We start from the raw sequence: 23830 nt of genomic DNA on the forward strand, positions 1-23830 counted from the left end.
CCGAAAGCAATATATTAGACGAATGTCCTAATTATTCTATTATCAATAAGCCTGAGCTTTTCCTTATAGACGTATTTTGACGCTTGACTATGGAGACCAGAAAACAATTGTTCAAAACGTTGACTCCTTGACTGAGTCACAGAGTTAAGTGCAATTTATTTGTCTTTTAATGTAAATATTTTATGTTGAGTGAAAGGGAAGGCATGGTCTAGAAATTATAACTATCGAAAGACATTTTATTTCATACTCTCGAAAAAGAAGGGAAAATATCTGAATTATTTCTCCAAAACCCTTCTTAATTCAACTATCAAATCAGATGCTTAACTTGAACATTCTCGTTTTACAATTTAAATTCATAATCTGAAAATAGTGTCTAGTCGGAAATCATACACTGTACATAGCTCTAGTTCTCTCACTTTGTATTAGAAACTGTGTAGCAGTTTATCTTTTTTGCAAAGCCTTGGCTCAATTCTAAACATTAACGGCAAGTCTGATAATGAGGCTTTTAGACATGCGTTTTTGATTTTTTTCTTAAAATAAAAGACATTTGAAGCTTTATTGTATAAATGTAATACAGAATTCAAAAATACTTTTATGTTTAAAGAATTTGACAGATTTATAACACTTAGATATTCGAATTAAAGGGGCCAAAATTGACTATATCTAGAGTTATCTCGACAAGCAACTAAATATATTTGCCTTTTACAAACGTAATAGTCTTTTAAACTCGGAAACACTAATATGTTAATCTTCAAACATGGATACAATGTGATGTGGGAATGAGATCATAGTAATCCTGCAACGACACATTAACAAAAAAACACGTACAGGTTAATTGTCTTCAATAATTTACAGATGTCTATCTAATATGACCATATTTAACACGGAATTTTTTTAAAAATAAATAAATAAATATGCCATTAATATAGAACTTCACTGTTAAAATAGCGAGATCTGTTGCATTCCGATTAGAGTTCTATTAAGTTCTCGAAACTTATCATAGCAACCCTGATAAACGTTTAGTTCCTTTACACATCACAAGAACTTCCTTTTCACTTTATCAAATGTAAATAATATGGTGAAACCCCATGGTAAACATTTGAGACATAACTCAATTCAAGGTTTTTTATTTTTGTTTCGATGTAACTTGTTCAACTGCATTTTGATTTTAGTAAAGTACTTGTTAACATCACAGGGCACAAGTTTGATCTAAATCTGTATAAATAGAAATTTCAATACCTTCTTTACATATCTTGACAATTGAAAATTCAATTTTTCAATTCGATTTAAAGACCATTCACCGTTGCTATTTACCTTATCAACAAACTTTAAAATTTAAAAGAATTCTAATATTCAATATTTATAAGCATCACTTCATTGTATGCCTGTGAAATGAAAAAGTTATTCATTTGGATATTTAAATTTTTCACATTAACCGAGCCAACCGTCAAAACGAAATCATTTCCATTCAAAATTTCGTTTATTTCTTTTTGCTTCGAAAGAATACTAGTTTTGTATCAGTGAGAAGTGAATTCGATATATCTACTTCAGATGTCAAAGATATTTATGTAAAACAACCTATTAAATTCAGCGTAAAATAGTCATTATGTCTAAAACGAAAGGGACAGACAGTCCATCAAAATCTACAGTCCGATCCAAAACTGTGATTATGGAAAAATCTAGTTTAATCCATCGAAAATATGACGAAACTATCTTGATTTGTGGAATTTGTTCAAAATGGCTAAACACACCAAGAACTCTGCCGTGTTTGCATTCATACTGCGAAAATTGTTTGGCAACAAACATTAACGAATTCATTACACGAAATAGCGAAAAGAAAGATGAAAGCAGAAAATCTAGAGAGTATGAATGCCATCAGTGTAAAAAGGCCATACCACTAAAAAGTACCCCTACACCAAACAAATGGATAGAGGGATTTCCGATCAATTATTTTCTAATGGATTTATTGGATATAGAATTATTGCGAAGAGGCGAGAAAACATGCGGACCGTGTTCTAGAAATGGTGAAACATCGGATATATTGTCTTGGTGTAAAGAATGTCGCGATGGCCTCTGTCAGAATTGTGCCAAAGTTCACAAAGGAATGCGCATATCTATGGATCATACAGTACTATTAAAAGAAGAGTTTATGAAAGAGATGGAATTGTTAAAAGATCTTCATGAAGAATGCAACAAACATACTGGAAAGACGCTTGATTTGTTCTGTGTGTTAGATAAAGAACTTTGTTGTCCAAATTGTATTGCAGAGGAACACCGTAGATGTGACAGAGTTATTTCGATTTCTGATGCTGTCAAGAAAAGCAAATTAGAAAAAGAGCCAGATTTTCTCAACAAAACTTTGGAGCAATACGAAAACCATATAGACGGAATGATTGGTGATCGATCAAACCACCTCATGTACTTGGAAGAAGAAAAAACCCGACTTCTTGAAAATTTTGCATCGATACGTATTAATATCATCAATATCCTGGATAAACTTGAAAAAAATCTGAAACGGGATATCAGTCAAATCCACAACGCAGAAGTTAAGAAATTGCAGATAGAGATGGACATAAGTAAACGAATGCTTTTAGCTGTTTCTAACGCCCACAAGTTAATGAATGTGGCTGAAGTACATGCTTCCGATTCTAGACTTCTGCATATGATGGAATCCATAAGAACGCAATGTATTTGGTATGAGGACGCCATGGGAAAAATGCGGTCTCAAGTCCAGGATTGTCAATATTTGTTTGAGGTGGGCCATGCTATAGAAGTTATGCAAACAAAAGTAAAAGAAATTGGTAAAATATCCGTGCGGTACTCCCCGTCAAAATTACCGCCATTCCCAAATGTAATTTCTGTTGAACAGAATAATACCCATTCGAATCTTAATAAGTCTACTCTTTCCTTGCGTGGAAAACGTTCAGAGATGGTAAAAACTTTCAGTGCGCATGAACATGATGAGGTAAATGATAGTTGGTTCACTGGCGCTGCGTTTCTTTCAGATGGTCGGCTAATTTTAGTTGACAGACAAAACAGAAAAATTAAGCTGTTTGCAAAGAACTATCGACAGCTTAACAGTATGAAATTCAACTCTAAACCTTGGGATGTGACAACCATTAGCCCTTCCGAGATTGCAGTGACACTTCCAGAGGAGCGAGCAATCCAAATTCTAAATGTCAGCGACATCGGGTTTTCTCTTGGAGATTATTTCATTACAAGCGAAGCATGTTATGGATTGACATATGTTCGTGGTAAATTTTTCACTCTAGCCTACGATGGATTACCACCATCACTGAAAATCCTGGATTCTGATGGAAAAGAACTGGCATCAGTTGCATATGACGACGATGGGTCACAGCTATTTTCCCGTCCAATATATATAACTGCTAACGGGAAAGGTACTATGATTTACGTTGCCGACGAACGACGTGGATCTGTAACAACACTGATTGAAACAGCAGAGCATTGTTATTCTTACTCAAGTGTAGATTTAGGACACGCAGCGGGTCTTGCTCTTGACAATGAAGAAAATTTATATGTTTGTAGAAATCACGCAAAGAGTGTCCAAGTAGTTTCACCGGAAGGTGACAGAGTAAAGACTCTTATATCTCATGACATGATATCATATCCTCGTGCAATCGCATTTGATGTTAATGATGAACGATTGCTTATAACACAAGGAGATAAGAGTGAGGTGAAAGTGTTCCAGTTAGTATTATAATTAATTAAGTCATGAACTTTTATACTTCATGTAGTAAATATTTTTTTTATAGATATAGAATATACTTGAAAAATAGAAAAATATAATTAGTTGTGATGGTCTTAATTACAATAAAAAGAGTCAATTTTATCAACTACACACAATTATGATATAATAACAACCATTTATCTACCCCCTCCCCCCCCTCCACACACACATTCACTTAACAGACTCTTAAAACAATACATGTACTACAGCTAAACACATTTACAATTATCACATGCGCGCCTGTAGCACTGAGAGACAAATGTTGGACAACAGAAGTAATTCTATCATACATTGTCAACATGAATGTATTTAAAAACTGCTATGGAAAGATTAAAGGGAAATAAGTAATTTTTAAATGAAACTTTGCTATCTGATATACTGTCTTTAACATTTAAAACAAATGAATACATTTAAAGTCATTGTATTTATGATTTTGAAAACAAAGAGTGCAGGTTACCATTGAAAATAGTGGTTATTATAGAACATTTAACATGGGAAACCAAATTAACACATGTGTAAGTAGTATTAACATAATATCATAAATGTTTTAGATATATAAAAGGCCAACATTGCCAATTAGTATTAAAACAAATAAATTCATATTCGGAAATAGACCATTCGTGTTTGAAAAATAATTATACAAATTTTTGCATATAATTGAAGTGGTTAAACATTGATGACGTATAAAAAGTACAGGTATAATGCAATAGTTTGCTTAATTGGTATTGGTAAAGAATTTTTCATAAAAAGCGATTGAAAGACATACCGTTGATATACTGGTCCGAAATAATAGAATCCAACTTGTGCGTATTTGATTTAACTTATTTAATATTCGTAAGCAACGAAAAAAACATATTTACTTAATTGTTGGAAAAGAAAGGATTATGATGTACCTAGTCATGTGATAAAATTCCTACACGTACGTTACAAAATCTATAGTTAAAACAGTGCTATTAATCCCGTTCTTCATCTCCAAATAACAGTGATGTCGTCAACACCGAGCAATAGCTTACATCTCAGGTACAGCTTAAAGAAGACCTCTTGCACTGGTTATATATAGATAGATGTGTATAGAAGCATATAGATGTTGTGAATTGAGAATAATATTAAATTTTTGAAACTAATGTTGCTATTATATTTTTTTCGGCACCAAAATGTGAAGAAGTTTACATACCGTTTTATCTAAAGGTATTGGAAAATTTAACAGACTGCATTGAATGGGAGATCATGCAGTAATATGAATCAAAAGAGCAATACTAGAATGAGGCAAATCTATACAAACAAGACAGTTGCATGTACATACAAAGAAAACGTATATGAAAAGACAGCAGTTTAATCTTTTATTAATAAGAGCTCCTTTCAAAACTAGTAGTAGAAGCAGGTATTTCCGTGAGTAAGAGTATATCCTACTTTGAACGGTAATCATTATGCCCAGTGGTCAAATTTGTTAAGATCAAAATCTCTGCGACGTTTAGAATACTCAGGGGATTACTTGTGACATACTCACCTTATAACAATCGACCAAATAAATGAATATTATAAAAAAATAATGAGATGCGGTCTTATTGCCAATGAAAAACATATTCACCAGAGACCAACGGGCATGGATTTAAGAAACTATACGTCACCGTGCGGCCTTCTAAAATGAGAAAAAAAATCAACATGGTATAGTAAGCTATAAAAGGTCCCAGCATGACAGAATGTGAATCATACCAAACAAGAAAACCAAACAGCTTGAGTTATGCTTTTCTGAAAAACAAATATGACAGACAGCAACCAACAACAACGACGGATATGGGACAGGCACATAGAGAATGTGACGGGGTTGAACATGTTTATGAGCATTCAATCCTCTCTCTAACATTTGAAAATTGTGTAACAGTACATCGTAAGAACAAACTAAAAATCATGCAGTTTGAAATGGCCCAACTCAACAGATTGGTACAATGCACTAACAACAACTAACAAAAAAAAAAAGACACAAAGGACCGATCTAAGAGTACTCGCAGTTAATAAAAGCTAGTTCAAAGCCATTAAACCAATAAATAAATCATGTACCCCAGACTAGAGTATTAATCAGTACATATCAAACGGATTTAGTGTAAAGACGTCATAACCAGTCTGAAAAAATTATTACCTTGTGCAATGCAAAGTTTATTCAAAGGATTAATAAGTTTACATGGATTGTATCTAAATTTACCGACTCTATAAACAACATCACCGTATAAAATGGGATGTGCTTTCACGTTTGTACATATACAGCCAAACTCAAAGACCAAATATGTGTATCTATGAAAGAATTGTGCGAAGTTTTTGATATACTAAAATTGATATAGTGTTGTGTGATCAATGTAACTGTGTGCAGATATAAGAAACAGGAATGTAACAAATTAAAATTATGTGGATGAATGTAGATGTTATGATCACGGAAAAATTCCTATTTGGAAACTTAAACCACTTTGTTGCATATTATCAATCTTTTCACGTTCAAAGATTCCCGTGTTTTGATTGACTACTGTAAGGCGAAATATGAATAGCGATTCGGACGCATGACATGTATGTGTTATTTTCATTTACCAGCATTGTGTCTATACCACTGTTGTTGGACTGATAGTCCCAGAGAGTATCATCAGCTCAGTTGCCAGTGCTTCGGTAATGACATGTGTACCAAACAAAATTTCCTGATGATTATTTCGGAAATTATTAAGAAACTAAGGTTCGAAATCCCTAACGCAAAGTTGACCTTAGATTCATTTTGATATGCTTTTTATGTCCCTTTAATTCATATAGTTCCTAACGTTTTTACGTATTTAAACATTCCTCGCTTTCAAATGTTAAGGACTGGGCCTTCCTGGTGAAGGTAAATCCAGAAAAGTGCTTCGGTCGCACGAACATCATAAAGTATTATTTTCATTTACTAACACTGGATCGATAACAAAGCGGGTAGAGTGTAAGTCCCAGATGGTATCATCAGCTCAGTATTCAGTGCTCCGGTACAGACAAATGATTTTTAACATACTATTTTAAAATTTTAAAATTATTAAGAAACTTAGGTTTCCAACTCCCTCAGTCAAAGCTGACCCTTGGTCCTTTTTTCATATAGCTCCTAACGTTTTAACGTACTAATATAATATACATTCCTCCCTGGATTTCAAATGTCATGTTTGAGCGTTCCGAGTGGAGGTAAATCTAGAAAATTACTTCGGACGCACACAATTTATAAAGTGTTTTTTTCATTTCATGGATGTCCTTTTGAGTTCCCTATGTTTAAACATGGTATATACAAATAAGGAGATGTGGTAATTTCCAATAAGACAACTATCCACAAAAGACCAAATCGACGAGTATGTAAACAACAGCAGGTCAGCATTTATCATTTAAGAATTAGTAGAATCCATACCGTATAGTAGTCCCAATTTATGTTGAAGAAATTAAAAGAAAATCAATTGAGACAGACGAAAACCAACTACAAACACTAAACAAAAGTCATGGCGCAGCACGTAAAGAGCGTGACTGGATTATGTGTTTGTCAACGAAAACTCCCTTTCAGCATGGGAAAATGATGTAACAGCACAACATAAGAACAAGCTAAAAACTAGTTGAATAATTGTTGTTGTTTATTTCTTTGAAAAAAAAGAACATTTGTACAGAAACATTATGTTGTGAAAATATATGAAAATATTCAAAATTAACTCAAATGCATTTTGATTGTTTTGTAGTTTTCGAAGTTTTGATCTTGAGAAATGGGGAACAAGAACAGTGTATACGTGGATGTAAATCTGAAAGACGAATTCTTGTCAGATACTTTAAATTCACATAATAAATATAGATCAATCCATAACAGTCCTCCTCTAACACACGCAGAGGATCTCAGTGAACTAGCTCATAAAATAGCCTTTTATATTTCTACTAGAAACAAAGACCTAAGAGGTCGACTTACTAAGGATAGAATAGAGAATACACCTGGAGAAAATACAGCTGTAAAAATATTAACAAGAGACCAAGATTACTCAGGTAAACTCCAGAAAAGACAACAAAACATGAATACTTTGAAACATACATGTGTAACAACTTCTATCATTGAAGTTAATATACAAAATAATGTTTCAAGAATTTGTAAACCTACATTTTTAAAGCACGGAGTAATTAATTACAATGAACATACGGAAATTCGGAAATAGATTTCCAAAAGCAAAATATACAAATAGTTCTAAGATTGTTTGAATTTAACAAAACATCAAGAAATCAAACTTAACTCAACACATTTTTTCTCATTATATGGAAATATAAAGGTTTGTGAAGTTTGTATATTACACAACGAACAGTGTTTGTACCAAGTCTGTTATCAAATAGTCCGTTTCTATGTATGTTGGCATTTGTTTTTGTAGCAGTTCAATGTTTATTTTGTTCCGTTGTTTTCCTCTTATAGTTGATGTGTTTCCCTCGGTTTTGGTTTGTGACCCGGATTTGTTGCAGTTAAATCGATTTATGACTATTTATTTTGACGGTTCGAAAATTGTAACTAAGTATTATAATCTGAAATCCTGAAAATTTTACATTATTCAAACTGAGCATCATTCGGTAAAAAAGTTAGGCTAAGTTGTGTTATCTAAATATTATTCAAATTGAATACCAACCGAAGTTAGAAGGAAAATGTTGTGAACATTAGGGAAAAACAATATAAAACAAATGGAACATAATTTTATGTACAAGAACAGGGAAAAAAATACCTACAGACATATGTTTTCGTGACATAACCGAAAGTTCGAAACAAATGGCAACATATGCATCCATTATAGGCCAAATATATAGTTCTGCCTCCCTACGTACCCTAAATTTCCATGCCTAACCTACATATAACACATTTTATGGACGTTTTTGGTTACCGACCGTTACAGTCCGGACATTGTTGGTAAAGCATCGTTTAAGTCCGAAACATTTCCCTATATAATCTGTGTACAGTATTTTTTAAAATGAAATCATTTTACCTGTACCTAACCTATTTTTTCTGCCAGGAGAGAAGAATTAAGTATAAGTTATGTTTGGTGTAATAAAAAAAACTACAAAACACGATCCAATAAAGATATCAGACTTATAAGTTGAAAACAACTTCATAACGACGCATGTAAAGATATCGCTGATTAGCGTCAAAGTTTTTGTTACTCGGCCTTGTGAGAAAATTTTCTATAATGATCAAATTCAAGCATCTAGAACATGCAATTGCAAAAAAATATGACCAATGTAACAGACGTTTCACAATTAACAAGTGGCAATCACTTATTACATTACCTCCCGATGATTGTCGGACGTGCTGGCCCCGAGGGTATTACCAGCCCAATAGTCAGCTCTTCTGTATTGATATGAAATATCATTGTTACGTTAATTTTCTGTATATTCACTGTTAATAACATGTTGACCTATTCGAAATTCTAAGGGTTTTCTACTCCAGGCACATATAATTTTAGTCGTATTTGGCATAAAACTTTCGAATTCTTGGTTTTTAATGCTCTTTAGTTTCGTATTTGATTTGACCTTCCAACTGTTTTGATTCGAGCGCCATGCACGGATTAATCTGAAATAGTCGAAACGCGCGTATAGTGTACCAAATTATAAGTCAGGTATCTTTGACGAGTTTTTATTTGTATTTTGTGTATTTTGTTTGAAGTTTTCAGTGATTACTCATCTCAGTATTGAGCACCTTTTCATTTATAAAGTGTTTTACCTTACAGTAGTATTAGAACTCATTTGGTTTATACTGTAGGAGAAGAAGTTACTGGAGACTGGTATGATGAAATTAAGTACTATAGAAATTATTTTGATAAGGAGCCACCATCAGAGCTGAAAAATCCGGATGTTAAAAGTAAGTACAAACCCTTTATAGGAAATGCACATATGAATAGATGACTATAAAGTGGATACAATCTTTACTAGTGTAGCAGCAACAAAAATGCTCCTGTTTACTCATCGATATAACCCCGTTACAAAATCTGAAGTGTTGATCTTGAAAATACAAAAGAGGGGTAAAATAACCGACCTTGAAAGCGGATTCCCGATTCGTTGTTTCTAAAATGAGACGGAAGATACCAAGGGATATCCATAACTCATAAGTCGAAAGAAAATGACTTAGGCTTAAGTTAAAGTTAAGCCCATTATACAACAACTACAATTTTAATCAAACTGTGTTTCTATCTACAAATAAACTAATTCAAAACACAAATAAAAAGTCATAATACCGTGTTGTAAAATTCACAAGATTTACTTTGGCCATTGCACAAGATCATCTTTTTGCTCTGTTTGTGCATTTAATTGAATTCTCAATATATTCAGTACTAATTTACTTGTTGCTGTGGTTTCGTTGTCCAGTTTCCTTGTAGTTATTGAATTACGTGCTATTTAAGGTGATTATTATTTTATATTAATATATTTACCTTTTGTCATTCCACTGAAATATATGCAGAAAGGGGGGGGGGGGGGGGGGGGGGTTGATTATAAACAAGTTTAGCCTTACACTGGGTCATGGGTTGTCCCTTATCATAATCTTAATCAATGGTAACATTCTTTTATATCAAAGAACTGGATATTGACGATCAAACTTTGGTAGTCTCAACAAAATTTGTAAACGAACTTAGATTAAAGAGACAGGATCTAAGATTTTCCCTCAAACATAGGTTGAGCATGTTTTTTCAAGGATACAGTACATTTCGAATATAAATTACGAGCGACCGATATCTTGTTTCCTACCTTGACACTATTTTCGCGATATTTAATTTTTATCGGCAAGTTAATTTTTTGGTACAACAACAAATCATTCAAAACCGGCACATATTCATTTAACTCTCAATTGACCTGATAATGCAAAAGTGCACAAAATTCTATAGAATTAAACAATGGATCAACTAATACAAAATGAAATCTTTGTAGACCAACAATTGTGATGCAGTCGGCTCTAAAAAGAAATCATATATAAATTAATGTCATTTTTTAGAAGACCACGAAAATTATTGATAAAGTGATTATATATATGGTAAAGGTACGATCATGTCTTTTGCTGAAAATGGGGTTTGGTTGACATTTTAACATGTCTGTCTTTATTATGTTATTAGATCGCGGCTTATTGACGTATTCAGTGTCGCCTCTAATTCATAAAAACCTTTCTTTGTAAATAACTACGACTATTTTGGCATAAAAAACTAAAAAACTGAGAATGATATTAACACAAGGGAGTGATTCATTGACAGCACACTTGCAAGTGTTCAGTAGTGAAATAAATCGTAAAAGATTGCTATTCTACATTTACCAGCTTGCCCTTTTCTTAAATATCAAATACTTTATGCAACGGCAAAAGATTCACATATACAGCAACCCTCAATGACGTCCATTTGTTAAATGATTGGCTCGGAAAATCTTATCTGACTTATTGAGCTCTAAGTAGACCCCAGAATTTTAAGATTTTGAAGTATTTCCAAAGACTATGTTTCTGTTTTCTTCCCTTTTTTAGCCACGACGTCGTTCATTATTCTTCGATTTATAATGCCACTCCGTCTTAAACTTTTAAAATATGTTTGTTAGTATAAGCTTCATCTATCACAATAATACGTAAACTGTATTAAACGTAAATTCTGTTAATATTAATCGCTTTATACCCTACATTTTGCTATTTTGCCGCTTATGTCGGGCTTCTATATCAACGATTTATTAATTTTAAAGTTAGACTGAAGATTCTCACTCTCTTATTACAAACCAATGGATTAGGCAAAATCTAAGATTTTACCTCAAAAATAAGTTGAAGATGTTTTTTTAAGGATACAGTACATTTCGAATTTAAATTACGAACGACCGATATCTTGTTTCCTACCTTGATACTATTTTCGCGATATTTAATTTTTATCGGCAAGTTAATTTTTTTTGGTACGACAACCATTCGAAACTCGTCATATATTCATTTAACTCTCAATTTGGCTGATAATGCAAAAGTGCACAAAATTCTGTAGAATTAAATAACGGGTCAACAACAACAAAAATGGAATCTTGTTACACCAATAATTGTGATGAAATCCGCTGGAAAAAGAAATCATATATAAATTATAGCCAAATTTGGCAGAACCACGAATATTATTGATAAAATGATTATATATATGGTATAGACAATATCTTGTCTGTTGCTGAAAACCGTGTTTTGTTGACCTTTTAAATTATATGTCTTTATTATGTTATTAGGTCGTGGCTTATTGACGTATTCAGTGTCGCCTATAATTCATAAAACCTTTCTTTACTTCGACTATTTTGGCTTAAAGTACGAAAAACTGAGAATGATATTTACACAAGGGAGTGCTTCATTGACAGCACACTTGCAGTGTTCAGTAGTAAATTAAATCGCAATAGATTGCTATTCTACATTTACCGGCTTGCCTTTTTTTTCACATATCAAATACATTATGCAACGGCGAAAGATTCACCTATACAGTAATCATCAATGACGCCCGGTTATTAATTGATTGGCTCGGAAAAATCTCATTTGTCTCATTCAGCTCTAAGTAGACCCCAGAATTTTACGATTTTAAAGTATTTCCATAGACCATTGTTTCTCTTTTCTTCCCTTTTTTAGCCATGATGTTGCTTATTCTTCTTAGATTTTGATTGCCCCTCCGAATTGTCTTACAATTTTAAATTCTGTTTGTAAGTAAGCTTCATCTATCAGAGTTATACGTTAACTATATTAGATGTAAATTCTGTTAATATAAATCGCTTTATACTCTACATTTTGCTATTTTTCCGCTGACATCGGTGCTTCTGTATCAACGATTTATTATTTTAAAGTTAGACTGACGATCCTCACTTTCTTATTACAAACTGATGGATGAATAGATTATGTCAAAGATGCATGACAACATATTTGTTCCCTTTTTGTAGGCTCAGTTCAGATATAATTCTCGATTTCTTATTACCAACTAATGGCAGGATCTAAGATTTTCTCACAAAAAAATGTTGAACTTGTTTTTTTCAAGGATACAGTACATTTCGAATATAAATTACGAGCGACCGATATCTTGTTTCCTACCTTGACACTATTTTCGCGATATTTAATTTTTATCGGCAAGTTAATTTTTTTGGTACAACAATAAATCATTCGGTACATATTCATTTAACTCTCAATTGACCTGATAATGCAAAACTGCACAAAATTCTATAGAATTAAACAACGGGTCAACAACAAAAAATTGAAATCTTTGTAGACCAACAATTGTGATGAAATCCGCTCGAAAAAGAAATCATATATAAATTATAGCCAAATTTGTCAGGACCACGATAATTATTGGTTAATTGACTATATATATGGTATAGACAATATCTTGTCTGTTGCTGAAAACCGTGTTTGGTTGACCTTTTGAATTATATGGCTTTATTATGTTATTAGGTCGTGGTTTATTGACGTATTAAGTGTCGCCTGTAATTCATAAAAATCTTCCTTTGTAAAATACTACGATTCTTTTTGCTTAAAGTACGAAAAACTGAGAATGATATTTACGCAAGGGAGTGCTTCATTGACAGCACACTTGCAGTGTTAAGTAGTCAACTACATCGTAATAGATTGCAATTCTACATTTACCGGCTTGCCTTTTTTTCATATATCAAATACAGTGTGAAACGGCGAAATATTATCCTATACAGTAATCATCAATGACGCCCGGTTATCAAATGACTGGCTCGGAAAATCTCATCTGTCTCATTGAGCTCTAAGTTGAGCCCAGAATTTTACGATTTGAAAGTATTTCCATAGACCATTGTTTCTGTTTTCTTCCTTTTTTGAGCCATGATGTTGCTTATTCTTCTTAGATTTTGATTGCCCCTTCGAATTGTCTCACAATTATAAATTCTGTTTGTAAGTAAGCTTCATCTATCACAATAATACTTTAACTGAATTAAATGTAAATTCTATTAATATTAATCGCTTTATACTCTACATTTTGCTATTTTGCCGCTTACGTCGGTGCCTCTGTATCAACGATTTATTATTCTAAAGTTAGACTGACGATTCTCACTTTCTTATTACAAACTGATGGATGAATAGATTATGTCAAAGATGCATGACAACATATTTGTTCCCTTTTTGTAGGCTCAGTTCAGATATATAACTGGTTTTTTTTTCGTAGCGTTTTGTTCCATAACAATTATATATGCCAACATTTTTACTTTAAGTTCGTACGTGTTCTAGTGAATGAAAATATAGATCTGATTTGAGGAAAAAATTGGTCAGAAATCGCCTCTCCTCCTTCTATCATAAATTGTCCCTTTTTCTACACATATAGTATAATATCGTAAACTTTCGACTCGTATGCGTTTGTAGTAATCAATTATTCTATTCGACAATGTATATTTCTATCGATCATGGTTATCCTATTTTTGTTGGTATTTTTTAGGCTCCGCACTCTTAGTGGATGACGGTATATATTGTGTACGTGAATTATTTCGTCCATTTGTTCGTTAGGTCATTCATTTGTTCGTTAATTCGTTCGTTCGTTTATTCGTCCATTCATTTCTTTCGTTCCATCATTCTTCCTTCCCATCTCGGCATCCGCTTCTGCTTCTTAATCACTAGACAGGATGTAGCGAAACTGTCACATAATTATGTAACGGTCGATCATGTTTGCATGGGGTTTACATATTTTCAGGAGGAGTCAAGAAATGAGGATATTTCTATACTTCTGTCAACATCTAGGGTTTACTTCCTTAGATTTTTCTTTCATATACATGTATATAAATGAAAATGTTCATGATGAAATGACGGTATGTACAATATTACTTTTGTTGATAGACTTAAGTACTGGGACCTCACATAGCCGTTATGGGTAAACTAGAAAAATGTTGAGCTCTTTCGTAATATTCTCTTCTTTTTAGGCGAGTTTTAATACAATAGAGGCATCTAGTATCAATTCTAGTCTCAATTTTGCCAGTTTCAAGTTTCCCAAGAGATAAAGACCACACAAAATCGAGCAGTAAAACTGGTGTAGATGGAACATCACACAATTAAGAAAACCCGAAGTGTAATGGTCATCCCTGGACTTCTTCTGTCCGGGAGTAAAAAAATGCTGAAGAGGGCATCCGTTGGTCTTTGTAGGATGAATACATACGCAGCCGCAACCGTTCGGTTTAGGGACGTTAATTTGGACAACTCGTGAAGGGTGAGCGCCACTCAATCTGCATGGTAAAGAACCATTGAACAACTATCTTAGCAGTCTGCAGGTGGCCTGTTGCAAGGCTAAATTTCTGCCTTTTTCCAACATTTCATCATTTTCCAGTGACAGTCCAAATTTCCCTCTCTTCACACCGTCGGCCTATCTTGTCTGGCCTATCAATTATATTTATTGTTATTTTGTTTTCGTCCTGAATATGCATAGAAAGTTTTCCACGGGAAGTTAAGCTTACAACAACCCATCAATCAATCAATCTTTTTTTCTCAGGTCTGTTAGTCCAATTGTTTACAGATTGTGTAAAGTTCAAATAAACCTTATCGACATTTATTACAATCCGGATCAGTTATGAAATTACACAACTTTATCATGACGCCAGAAAGCAATTGAAGCTAACTGGGCACTGTTTAAAAAATGTATTGTGCATAAAACTCACAAAAAGAGGCTTATTAAGACCATCGTAATCAATTGAAACAAAGCATTTTTATTACTTTTGGTCTTTAACCAATTGGTTCATAAACTATCATAATTTCAATATGTTCCCTTTCTTAACTGTTTCCCTCCCTTGGCTCCTTACTAGTGATCTTTGTTTTACCGGTGCTTTGCTTTTGCGCCAATCGGGATTTCATTTGCACGACAAACTATATTTCATTTGCACGACAAACTATATTTCATTTGCGCCAAAATAAAACCTTTCATTTGCGCCAATATTACAGGTAAATACAGGTAAATAGTATAAAAATAGTTTTAATAAAAAGAGACTTTTAATAATAACTTTAAAACTCAGTTTTAACTCAGTTTTTGATTGCATAATAAAAAATATTCCTCCGAAATCAGTCATCGTAACCAAAATGAAATAATGTTAAAACACAGTTCGGTTATAAATTAACGATATCATAAAACCTAAAAGAAAGCACTATACACTGGAGTAAAACCAAAAGTTTGTTCTGACACAAGACTTGTAAGCAACGGCTCGGATGAGTATATTACACTGGATAACCTATATGTGTGGTCATAAAAAAAAATACAGACTTATTTCCTCTATATACAAATAAGGAAATGTGGTATGATTGCCAATGAGACAACTATTCACCAAAGTTCAAATGAAGTGGATGAAAGCCATTATAGACAAGTCAACCGTACGGCCTTCAAAACCCCATACCGTATAGTCGGTTATAAACAGCCCCAACATGAAAAATATGAAACAATCCATTTCTGAGAAAATTAACGGCCTGTTTGTCTCAGAATTGACAATGTCCATCTTGACACCTCAAACATGTGAACACTATACAATTTTAAATTTAAGTGGCTCTCAGTTTTATATTAAAAAATGAGTATGAACTTACTTATTTACCCAGGGGGAATACACTTAAAAAAATCTTATTCACGATGTAGCAATGAATATTTAAAAATTTTCCGTTATATGTTACCTACAAAATGGCGAAAATGTAGTTTTTATTTTTTGGCGCAAATGAAATATAACCTTGTGGCGTAAATGAAAGATTGGATTTTGCAAAAAATGGCACAAATGCAATGCGCCCTGTTTTACACCAACAAGACGTTGTCTAAGTTACTGTTTTTCTTTCGGATTGGACTAAATAGCAATAACGTCAATGGTATTGTTTACAATTTGTGCTTACAAAAGCATACACTGAATAGTGTTGCAGGATTGAAACGCGTACGATAGCATTTGTTTTAGTTTTTTTTGAGAAAAAGATAGCTCATCTGAGATTTGCCCTAATTTTCGTAAAGTTTCATTAATTATCACTAAATAATTTACATAGAGTTAAACATGTTAATATTTCAGATTTTATTGAAGATAACAATCCTACTTGACATATAAACATAGTTGCTATTTATCGCTATTTTCTTAAATTTTACTACCTTGATCTTTCTGCGCGATAATTTTTCATCTTAAGCTGCTAGATTGAGAACATTTTTTTCTCACTCGCGTAGAGTGTGAAATCGATGACGCTATAGTATAAGCCAATGTCAGTTACCCTAACCACATTATTTTGGGTTTACAGGCTTTTATAAGTTCAGGGTAGAAAGTTTAATAAGACTAAAATGATGTGATATCATGTAATTATTGGTAACAGAAAGTCGCAGACAGAATTCTTGCCAATACAAATACAAGCAGAATAAATCTACCGCTGGTGGATTGCATATTGCATTAGAAATAATTGGCTTACTGTATACATGGTATAGTAGTATACTGACGGACTTTAAAAACGCTACAGATATTTTATTGATTAAAATAAATAAGATTAATCTTCATTTAATTGATTTTCATGCTTACTATATTCTTTTTCTGATTAAAAAAAATTATCTGAACTAAACAATGTACCTGAGATAATTGGACATACCGGATTATTGACGTTGCACAAAGGAGAAGGTCCAATAAGGGCTAGTTTTGGCCTAATATTCGAAGTACATCTAATGAAAGATTTTTTGACATTTTTTAATCAATTTAGTGTCTACTTCAGTCGATTCAATAAATTTATGTTAAAGATTTAAACTGATTTGGTCATTAGAGAAGCTCAAATTCACACTTAAATATGCAAAATCTATCAAATATGCCATAAGATGTAATTTTTCAGATGTTTTTTTTTGTCTAAAATGGAAGTGGCCGCATTCTTGTTCAGTCTCAACCTTTACGTATGTTATGTATTGTCATCAAATACAATATATATTTAAATATAAAGACTGAACACAAATGCACTTCCAATTTAGACAAAAACTGTCTTAAAATTAGGACAAATGCTAAAATTGTGAAGATTTCAGTAATATTGCACGAATTTATGATGCTATTACCTGCTGCATGTGCATTGTATTGTCAAAAACAGACCATATTTATGGAACAGATGTATTCTAGTTTCCAATAAATAGCTAAAAGTTTGCATTTTAAGATATTGGTTAAAATGCTATATTTTGGGACCAAAAGGGGTCTTACCGGGCCTACTCCTTTCTTGACGCTAGATTTGAAACCATGCGTGATTTTTAAGGTCTTTTTCTTCATGAAACATTCCTTTGAATCCATACCTTAACTTAATATAAGAATAAGAAGATGTGGTAAGATTGCCAATAAGACAACTCTCCACTAGAGACCAAATGACATAGAAGTTAACCGCCTTCAGCAATGAGCAAAACCCATTAAGATTCAATCAGTAAGAACTTATTGCGTTTCCATTTTGCCGAGACTGAGCATGTTAAATCTGAATCAAGCTATAAGAATGTTGCATGCAGGAATAAGTCAAATTGATGTTGTTGGACAATTTCAAGTCAGAACTTAGAATAACGGTACAGGCAGACGGGATTTGTAATTGACCACAAATGACCAGTTCAACCTGTAGTTCCATCATCAAATTAATCAAATTTCATAACGCAACGCCATTTGCGAAAGAATTTTACGACTGCAAGTCAACTGCAAATCTAATTGCACGATGTCATCGCAGACAGATTCACGTCAGAAAACATTTTCCATTTAATGAAATTCAACAGAATCCATTGCAGAAAATGATTTTGAGATTAAGAGTTTAAACTGCATAATTGCCAACACAGACTGCAATGGGCGAGATAGAGGCATAATCTTCATGGACAAAACTGAGCTCAAAACGACTCCACATAACTGGTCTACGTCTCTGTCAATTATTTAGGCGTTGGTTTCAAGCAGTTATTGCCTTTTTAAAACTCGTCAGTATATATGATTACAGTAGTACATGTATTCGATGCAGTCGTTGTAAATATATAACAAATTATTTAGTAATTCTTATTTTTTTTTTTATTTATCAAAATAGATTTCACAAACTTCACACAACTTTTATGGAGGAATAGCAAAGAAGTCGGATTCGGTAAAATTAAAGCTAACAACCGTGTAATAGTTGTAGGCTGTTACAGACCAGCAGGAAACATAAAAGGGCAATATCAACAAAATGTTTTACCACCAGTCCAAAAATCTGGTTGTTGTTCTTGCTGTTAACTGTGTGAGGAATTCTTGAAATTTTATCAAATTTTCAAAATCTCATTTCTTGAAAGGTTCTTATCAACATCAAAAAGTTTTGAACTACATTTGTTGCTTTAGAATAGTTCAAGAACATGTATCGAACGTATTCAAGAACTTGTTTTGAACTACTTCCTGACCGGTATTTAATTTATGTAAAGACCTGTCGGGATTTGTTTAAAATTGGCTTATGAAGTAGTCTTAAAATGAACCAGATCTATAAAAATTGCTCAAGTAACTGAGAGTCGAAAATGAATGTAGAAATTCAACTCTTGATCAAATACAAAAAAATGATAAACACAACTATGTAACATGCATTTGCCGTATAAAGTTGAACTGTGATAACTTATTTGTATTAAATTAAATTGAAATAAAAACAAAACTTCCATTTAATGTTATCATTTTCTCTCCTTCAATAGCAAACGGTGAGTACAACAGGCTTAAAGAGCTTGGTGTAAAGTTGGTTTAAAAAGTTGCTATGTGAATAAATTCAATATATTTTTACTGGCTGTAAACCTCTTTGGAACATACCAATTATTCGTATATGTTTGCAGCTATATCAGAGAAGTTCAGGGTGGACATTCCAAATGAATCGACTGATATGCAGCAGAGATTAACATTTTTTAGATTTCAGATTCACAAGCTTCTAATGCAATTATCTCGATAAATTCTGAACATAAAACATCGTGTAATAACACAGTTTAACAAATAAATTCTTTAAAATGTACGAGTGTTATTAAAAAATAACTTTTGATCAGTGTTGTCACCGGTATTGTTTTTTTTCTTCATTTTCTCGACGTTTTGAACGAAGAGTGAATTTTCTATTGTTCTCGTTCACTAGATTTCCCACTGTATCTCGAAGCAAAAAAGAAACGAATTTCCATCGAATGCTCCTGAAAGACAATAATATTCCTTCACGATTAAACGGCATAAAAATTGACTTGAACAAAGAAACCAAATTGAAAATTCAGTTAAAAATGAAGGAATTGATATGTTCACAAACAAGCGTTGGTTGAAAATTACAGAGAGGGTCTGAGAGACGTGCTTAACATTCCTAATCAAAGACTTACGGTTCATGTGGATCTTATAGATAAAATGGTTATGTGTTTACACCTGAATGTTTACTCTGAGTACAACAAACATGTGCAGCTGGAATAGTCTTAAGGCATAGCATGACCTAGATAAGTAAATTCAAATGCATTTTATGTATTGGAACATAAAAAAAACTTAACTTGATTTCGCTGTCCACTTTTTTTTTCGTTATTTATATTTATATTTATGTTTATATCAGATGAAATGACGATCGGCAGTCTTCGGAGGACATCTCGAGGTTTAATTAGATAACGTCTATTCTAAAATACGCATGGAATGCTGATACATTTTAACGAGTCCAGAGATTGTAAATTGTTTCTTTTGTACTTTTTGTACATATATTGACTCCTATGACACAAAAAAGTAACATATCGTATTGGACTGTCTATATCTTTTGTCGCATTCTTGTCTGAGCTTTCTACTTGGCTGCATATTTTTATATATCTGAAAATACGGTGGTAACAGTTTGAGAAATCACATGACAAAGCTTTTCAACTTAGTTTGTTTCAACTTTTATTCTCCCAAATCTTTGAAATCAAGTTTGATTGTCCCTTTATTTAAAGGAGGAAATAAATGTAAAAGTGATCCAATCTCATATCGAGGAATAAGTTTAGCACCGTGTATCGGAAAAGTGTTTGATAAAATCATTGATTTAAAACTTGAATTGAAAAAAGACAACAAATGCTTTCCAAACCCACAGCAAACGGCATATCAGCAGTGTCTATCGTGTTTACATACATGATTTAATATCCATGAATCCATTTATCACCATCTTGAAAGACTAGGAAATGTTATAGTTGTTTTACTTGATTCAACAAAAGCATTTTATACGGTTTGGCACAATGGAATGTTGTATAAACTGCTTGAATATGGAGTAACAGGAAAATTATGGTTGCTTATAGCTAATATGTACTCGGACGCTAAAAGTGCAGTTCTTTATAATGGTCAAATCTCACGTTTCTTCCCAGTTTATCGTGGTGTTCGCCAAGGGAGCAGCTTGTCATCTAAATTGTATCTGTTATACATTAATGACTTGTTAGAAGAGCTCTCCGACTGTAGACGTGGCATACTCGTAACGGACATTCATATTTCATCACCCGTTCAAGCAGATGCTATCGCTTTGATCAGTACTAACTGTTGTAACATGCAGACGATGGTACGAAAATTATAGCATTGATTGGAAATTTAAGTTTAACCCACTGAAATGCATTCAACTTAATTTTTCCAAATCAAAACAACATACGGATATTCTACTGTACAACAGCAGCATACAATTGGAAATTTCCGCAAGGCACGTAGGAGTGCTATTGAACAGTAACCTTAATTCTATGGACAGAACACTTCAAGCCTGCAGAACATTACGGTCTTCAGCATTAGGGTTAATCAAATCAGATTTACATCCTTCTGTTATCAGTATTGACACTTGTAACCGTATAGTTCGTCATGTGTGTTTCACGAAAGCTTTTTTCGGATGTGAATTGTGGACCGAAATTACCAACACCGAGATTTTATTACTAGAACGTGCACAACGATATTTGTGTAAATCAATACAGGGACTACCAAGGCAAACTAGATCTGATATGGTAAATGTGTTGATTGGCTGGAAGTCCGCCGAGTCATACATAGATGAACGGAAATTATTATTTCTTGGAAAGTTAGTGTTAATGAAAGACTCAATGCTTCCGAAGCAGATATTTCTTACCCGAGCTATGGAATTTAAATATAACTGTGTGAAACACCAGCTTGGGTTTATTCCTGAAATACATAGAGTTTTGATCAATTATAGATTGTCAGACTTTGATACTTACCTGAGTACAGGTCATTTCCCAACTTACATTCAATGGAAGAAGAAAGTCAAAGTCGCCGTCCAAGAAACCGAGGAATCGTTGTGGCGTTGCAGGACACAAATAGACAAAGATTTTAAATTCTTCAGTCGTATACATACACTTTCAAAAGGTCTTCATCCTGCTTGGACTTTTAGCTGAAAACATCCATTACTTATAGAACAGTGCCGTTTTATTGTCAATCTATGTACCTTAACCCGTCCATACGAAGAACCATATTTTCTGTGTGACAAATGCGGAAGGTTTTTCGGTGATATAACTATTCACATCGTACTCTCTTGTGAAACTTTCCAGTCAAAAAGGGACAAGTTTTGGTGTGATTTAATAGATATAGGTCCAATCGAATTCAGTGCTTATCTACATAGTTTAACTGACGAAGACTTTTTAGCATGCATCTTATCATGTCATACAGACTTCGATCTAGACGAAGATGAACGGACTATGTTTCAAAAGGCCTGCATCACAAACATATACTGGATGTGTGCGACTTGAATTGAATGAATGGAACAATTTCTACATATTGGACAATAATTTGTGTAAAAGATTTTACTGTGTGAACATTGCTACTTTCGTAGGCTGATAAACATTTAATTTTCTTCTCTGGTTACGCATTCTTCACGTTTATATATTTATGTAAAGGTTAATTTTGATATATTGTTTGTAAATATACTGTCCTATCTTCCAACTTTACTTTCACTATCGATCTTACTAATGCTCTTCATTATTGGAGGAAATAAAGATATATATATAATATTCCTTCACGACTAAACTGCATAAAAATTTACTTGAACAAAGAAACCAAATTGAAAATTCAGTTAAAAATGAGTCATCAAGGGATTGATATGTGCACAAACAAGCGTTGGTTGAAAATTACAGAGAGGGTCTGAGAGACGTGCTTAACATTCCTAATCAAAGACTTACGGTTCATGTGGATCTTATAGATAAAATGGTTATGTGTTTACACCTGAATGTTTACTCTGAGTACAACAAACATGTGCAGCTGGAATAGTCTTAAGGCATAGCATGACCTAGATAAATAAAATTCAAATGCATTTTATGTATTAGAACATAAACAAAACTTAATTAACTTGATTTCGCTGTCCACTTTTTTTTTCGTCATTTATATTTATATTTATGTTTATATCAGATGAAATGACGATCGGCAGTCTTCGGAGGACATCTCGAGGTTTAATTAGATAACGTCTATTCTAAAATACGCACGGAATGCTGATACATTTTAACGAGTCCAGAGATTGTAAATTGTTTCTTTTGTACTTTTTGTACATATATTGACTCCTATGACACAAAAAAGTAACATATCGTATTGGACTGTCTATATCTTTTGTCGCATTCTTGTCTGAGCTTTCTACTTGGCTGAATATTTTTAATTTATATTTTATGAACAATATTGGTAGACGTTATATAGTGCTTTGGTGAAGGCTTCGACTGAACAGACTCACGAATACTCCTAGATGTGCAGTAACTTTCATATTACAGACTCACGAATACTCCTAGATGTGCAGTAAAATTTCATATTCTCCAAAGAAACTTTGTCTGCAACGATAGTCCACTAGATCACTGGAATTGAATTGAGCTTACATTGCTTGAAAACTTTATTCATATTCTGTTTATCTGCTGGCTTTGGTTTTCTCGTTTAACTACTTTTCTCAAAACCTTCAGACTTCTATAGCAATAATGTACACCAAGCCAACTATTATCGTCCGCGACTTCAATGCAAAAGTTTTGCGATCCTTGATCAGCAAACCACTTACTTTTCAACATTTCTCGATAGATTTATAGAACTTCACATTTACAAACTTTCACATCAGGATTCATTCACATATGCTAGTCATAGTGTAACGCGCCACCGGTATGTTAGACCAGATATAAATACAATTCACGATCTTCTTAATTCTGCTAAAAGGCCGTTCGTTCAAGATAATCATTTATAAAA

At 33.1% G+C, this 23830-nt stretch overlaps 1 protein-coding gene across 1 annotated transcript; it reads left to right on the top strand.

The window, feature by feature from the left end:
- The first annotated feature begins 1423 nt into the window (after window positions 1-1423).
- Window positions 1424-19665, top strand: LOC127730778 (uncharacterized). Its single transcript, XM_052239327.1, has 4 exons — window positions 1424-4266; window positions 7471-7765; window positions 9513-9611; window positions 18738-19665. The coding sequence occupies exon 1, from the start codon at window positions 1607-1609 to the stop codon at window positions 3722-3724; it is 2118 nt and encodes a 705-aa protein (XP_052095287.1). The 5' UTR covers window positions 1424-1606; the 3' UTR covers window positions 3725-4266; window positions 7471-7765; window positions 9513-9611; window positions 18738-19665.
- Window positions 19666-23830: the final 4165 nt, after the last annotated feature.

Source organism: Mytilus californianus, unplaced genomic scaffold, assembly GCF_021869535.1.
Source record: "Mytilus californianus isolate M0D057914Y unplaced genomic scaffold, xbMytCali1.0.p SCAF_2, whole genome shotgun sequence".
Taxonomy (NCBI): domain Eukaryota; kingdom Metazoa; phylum Mollusca; class Bivalvia; order Mytilida; family Mytilidae; genus Mytilus; species Mytilus californianus.

What these genes read in the sequence shown, in the direction of transcription:
- LOC127730778 (XM_052239327.1), top strand. Translation starts at nt 1,607, where the DNA reads ATGTCTAAAACGAAAGGGACAGACAGTCCATCAAAATCTACAGTCCGA.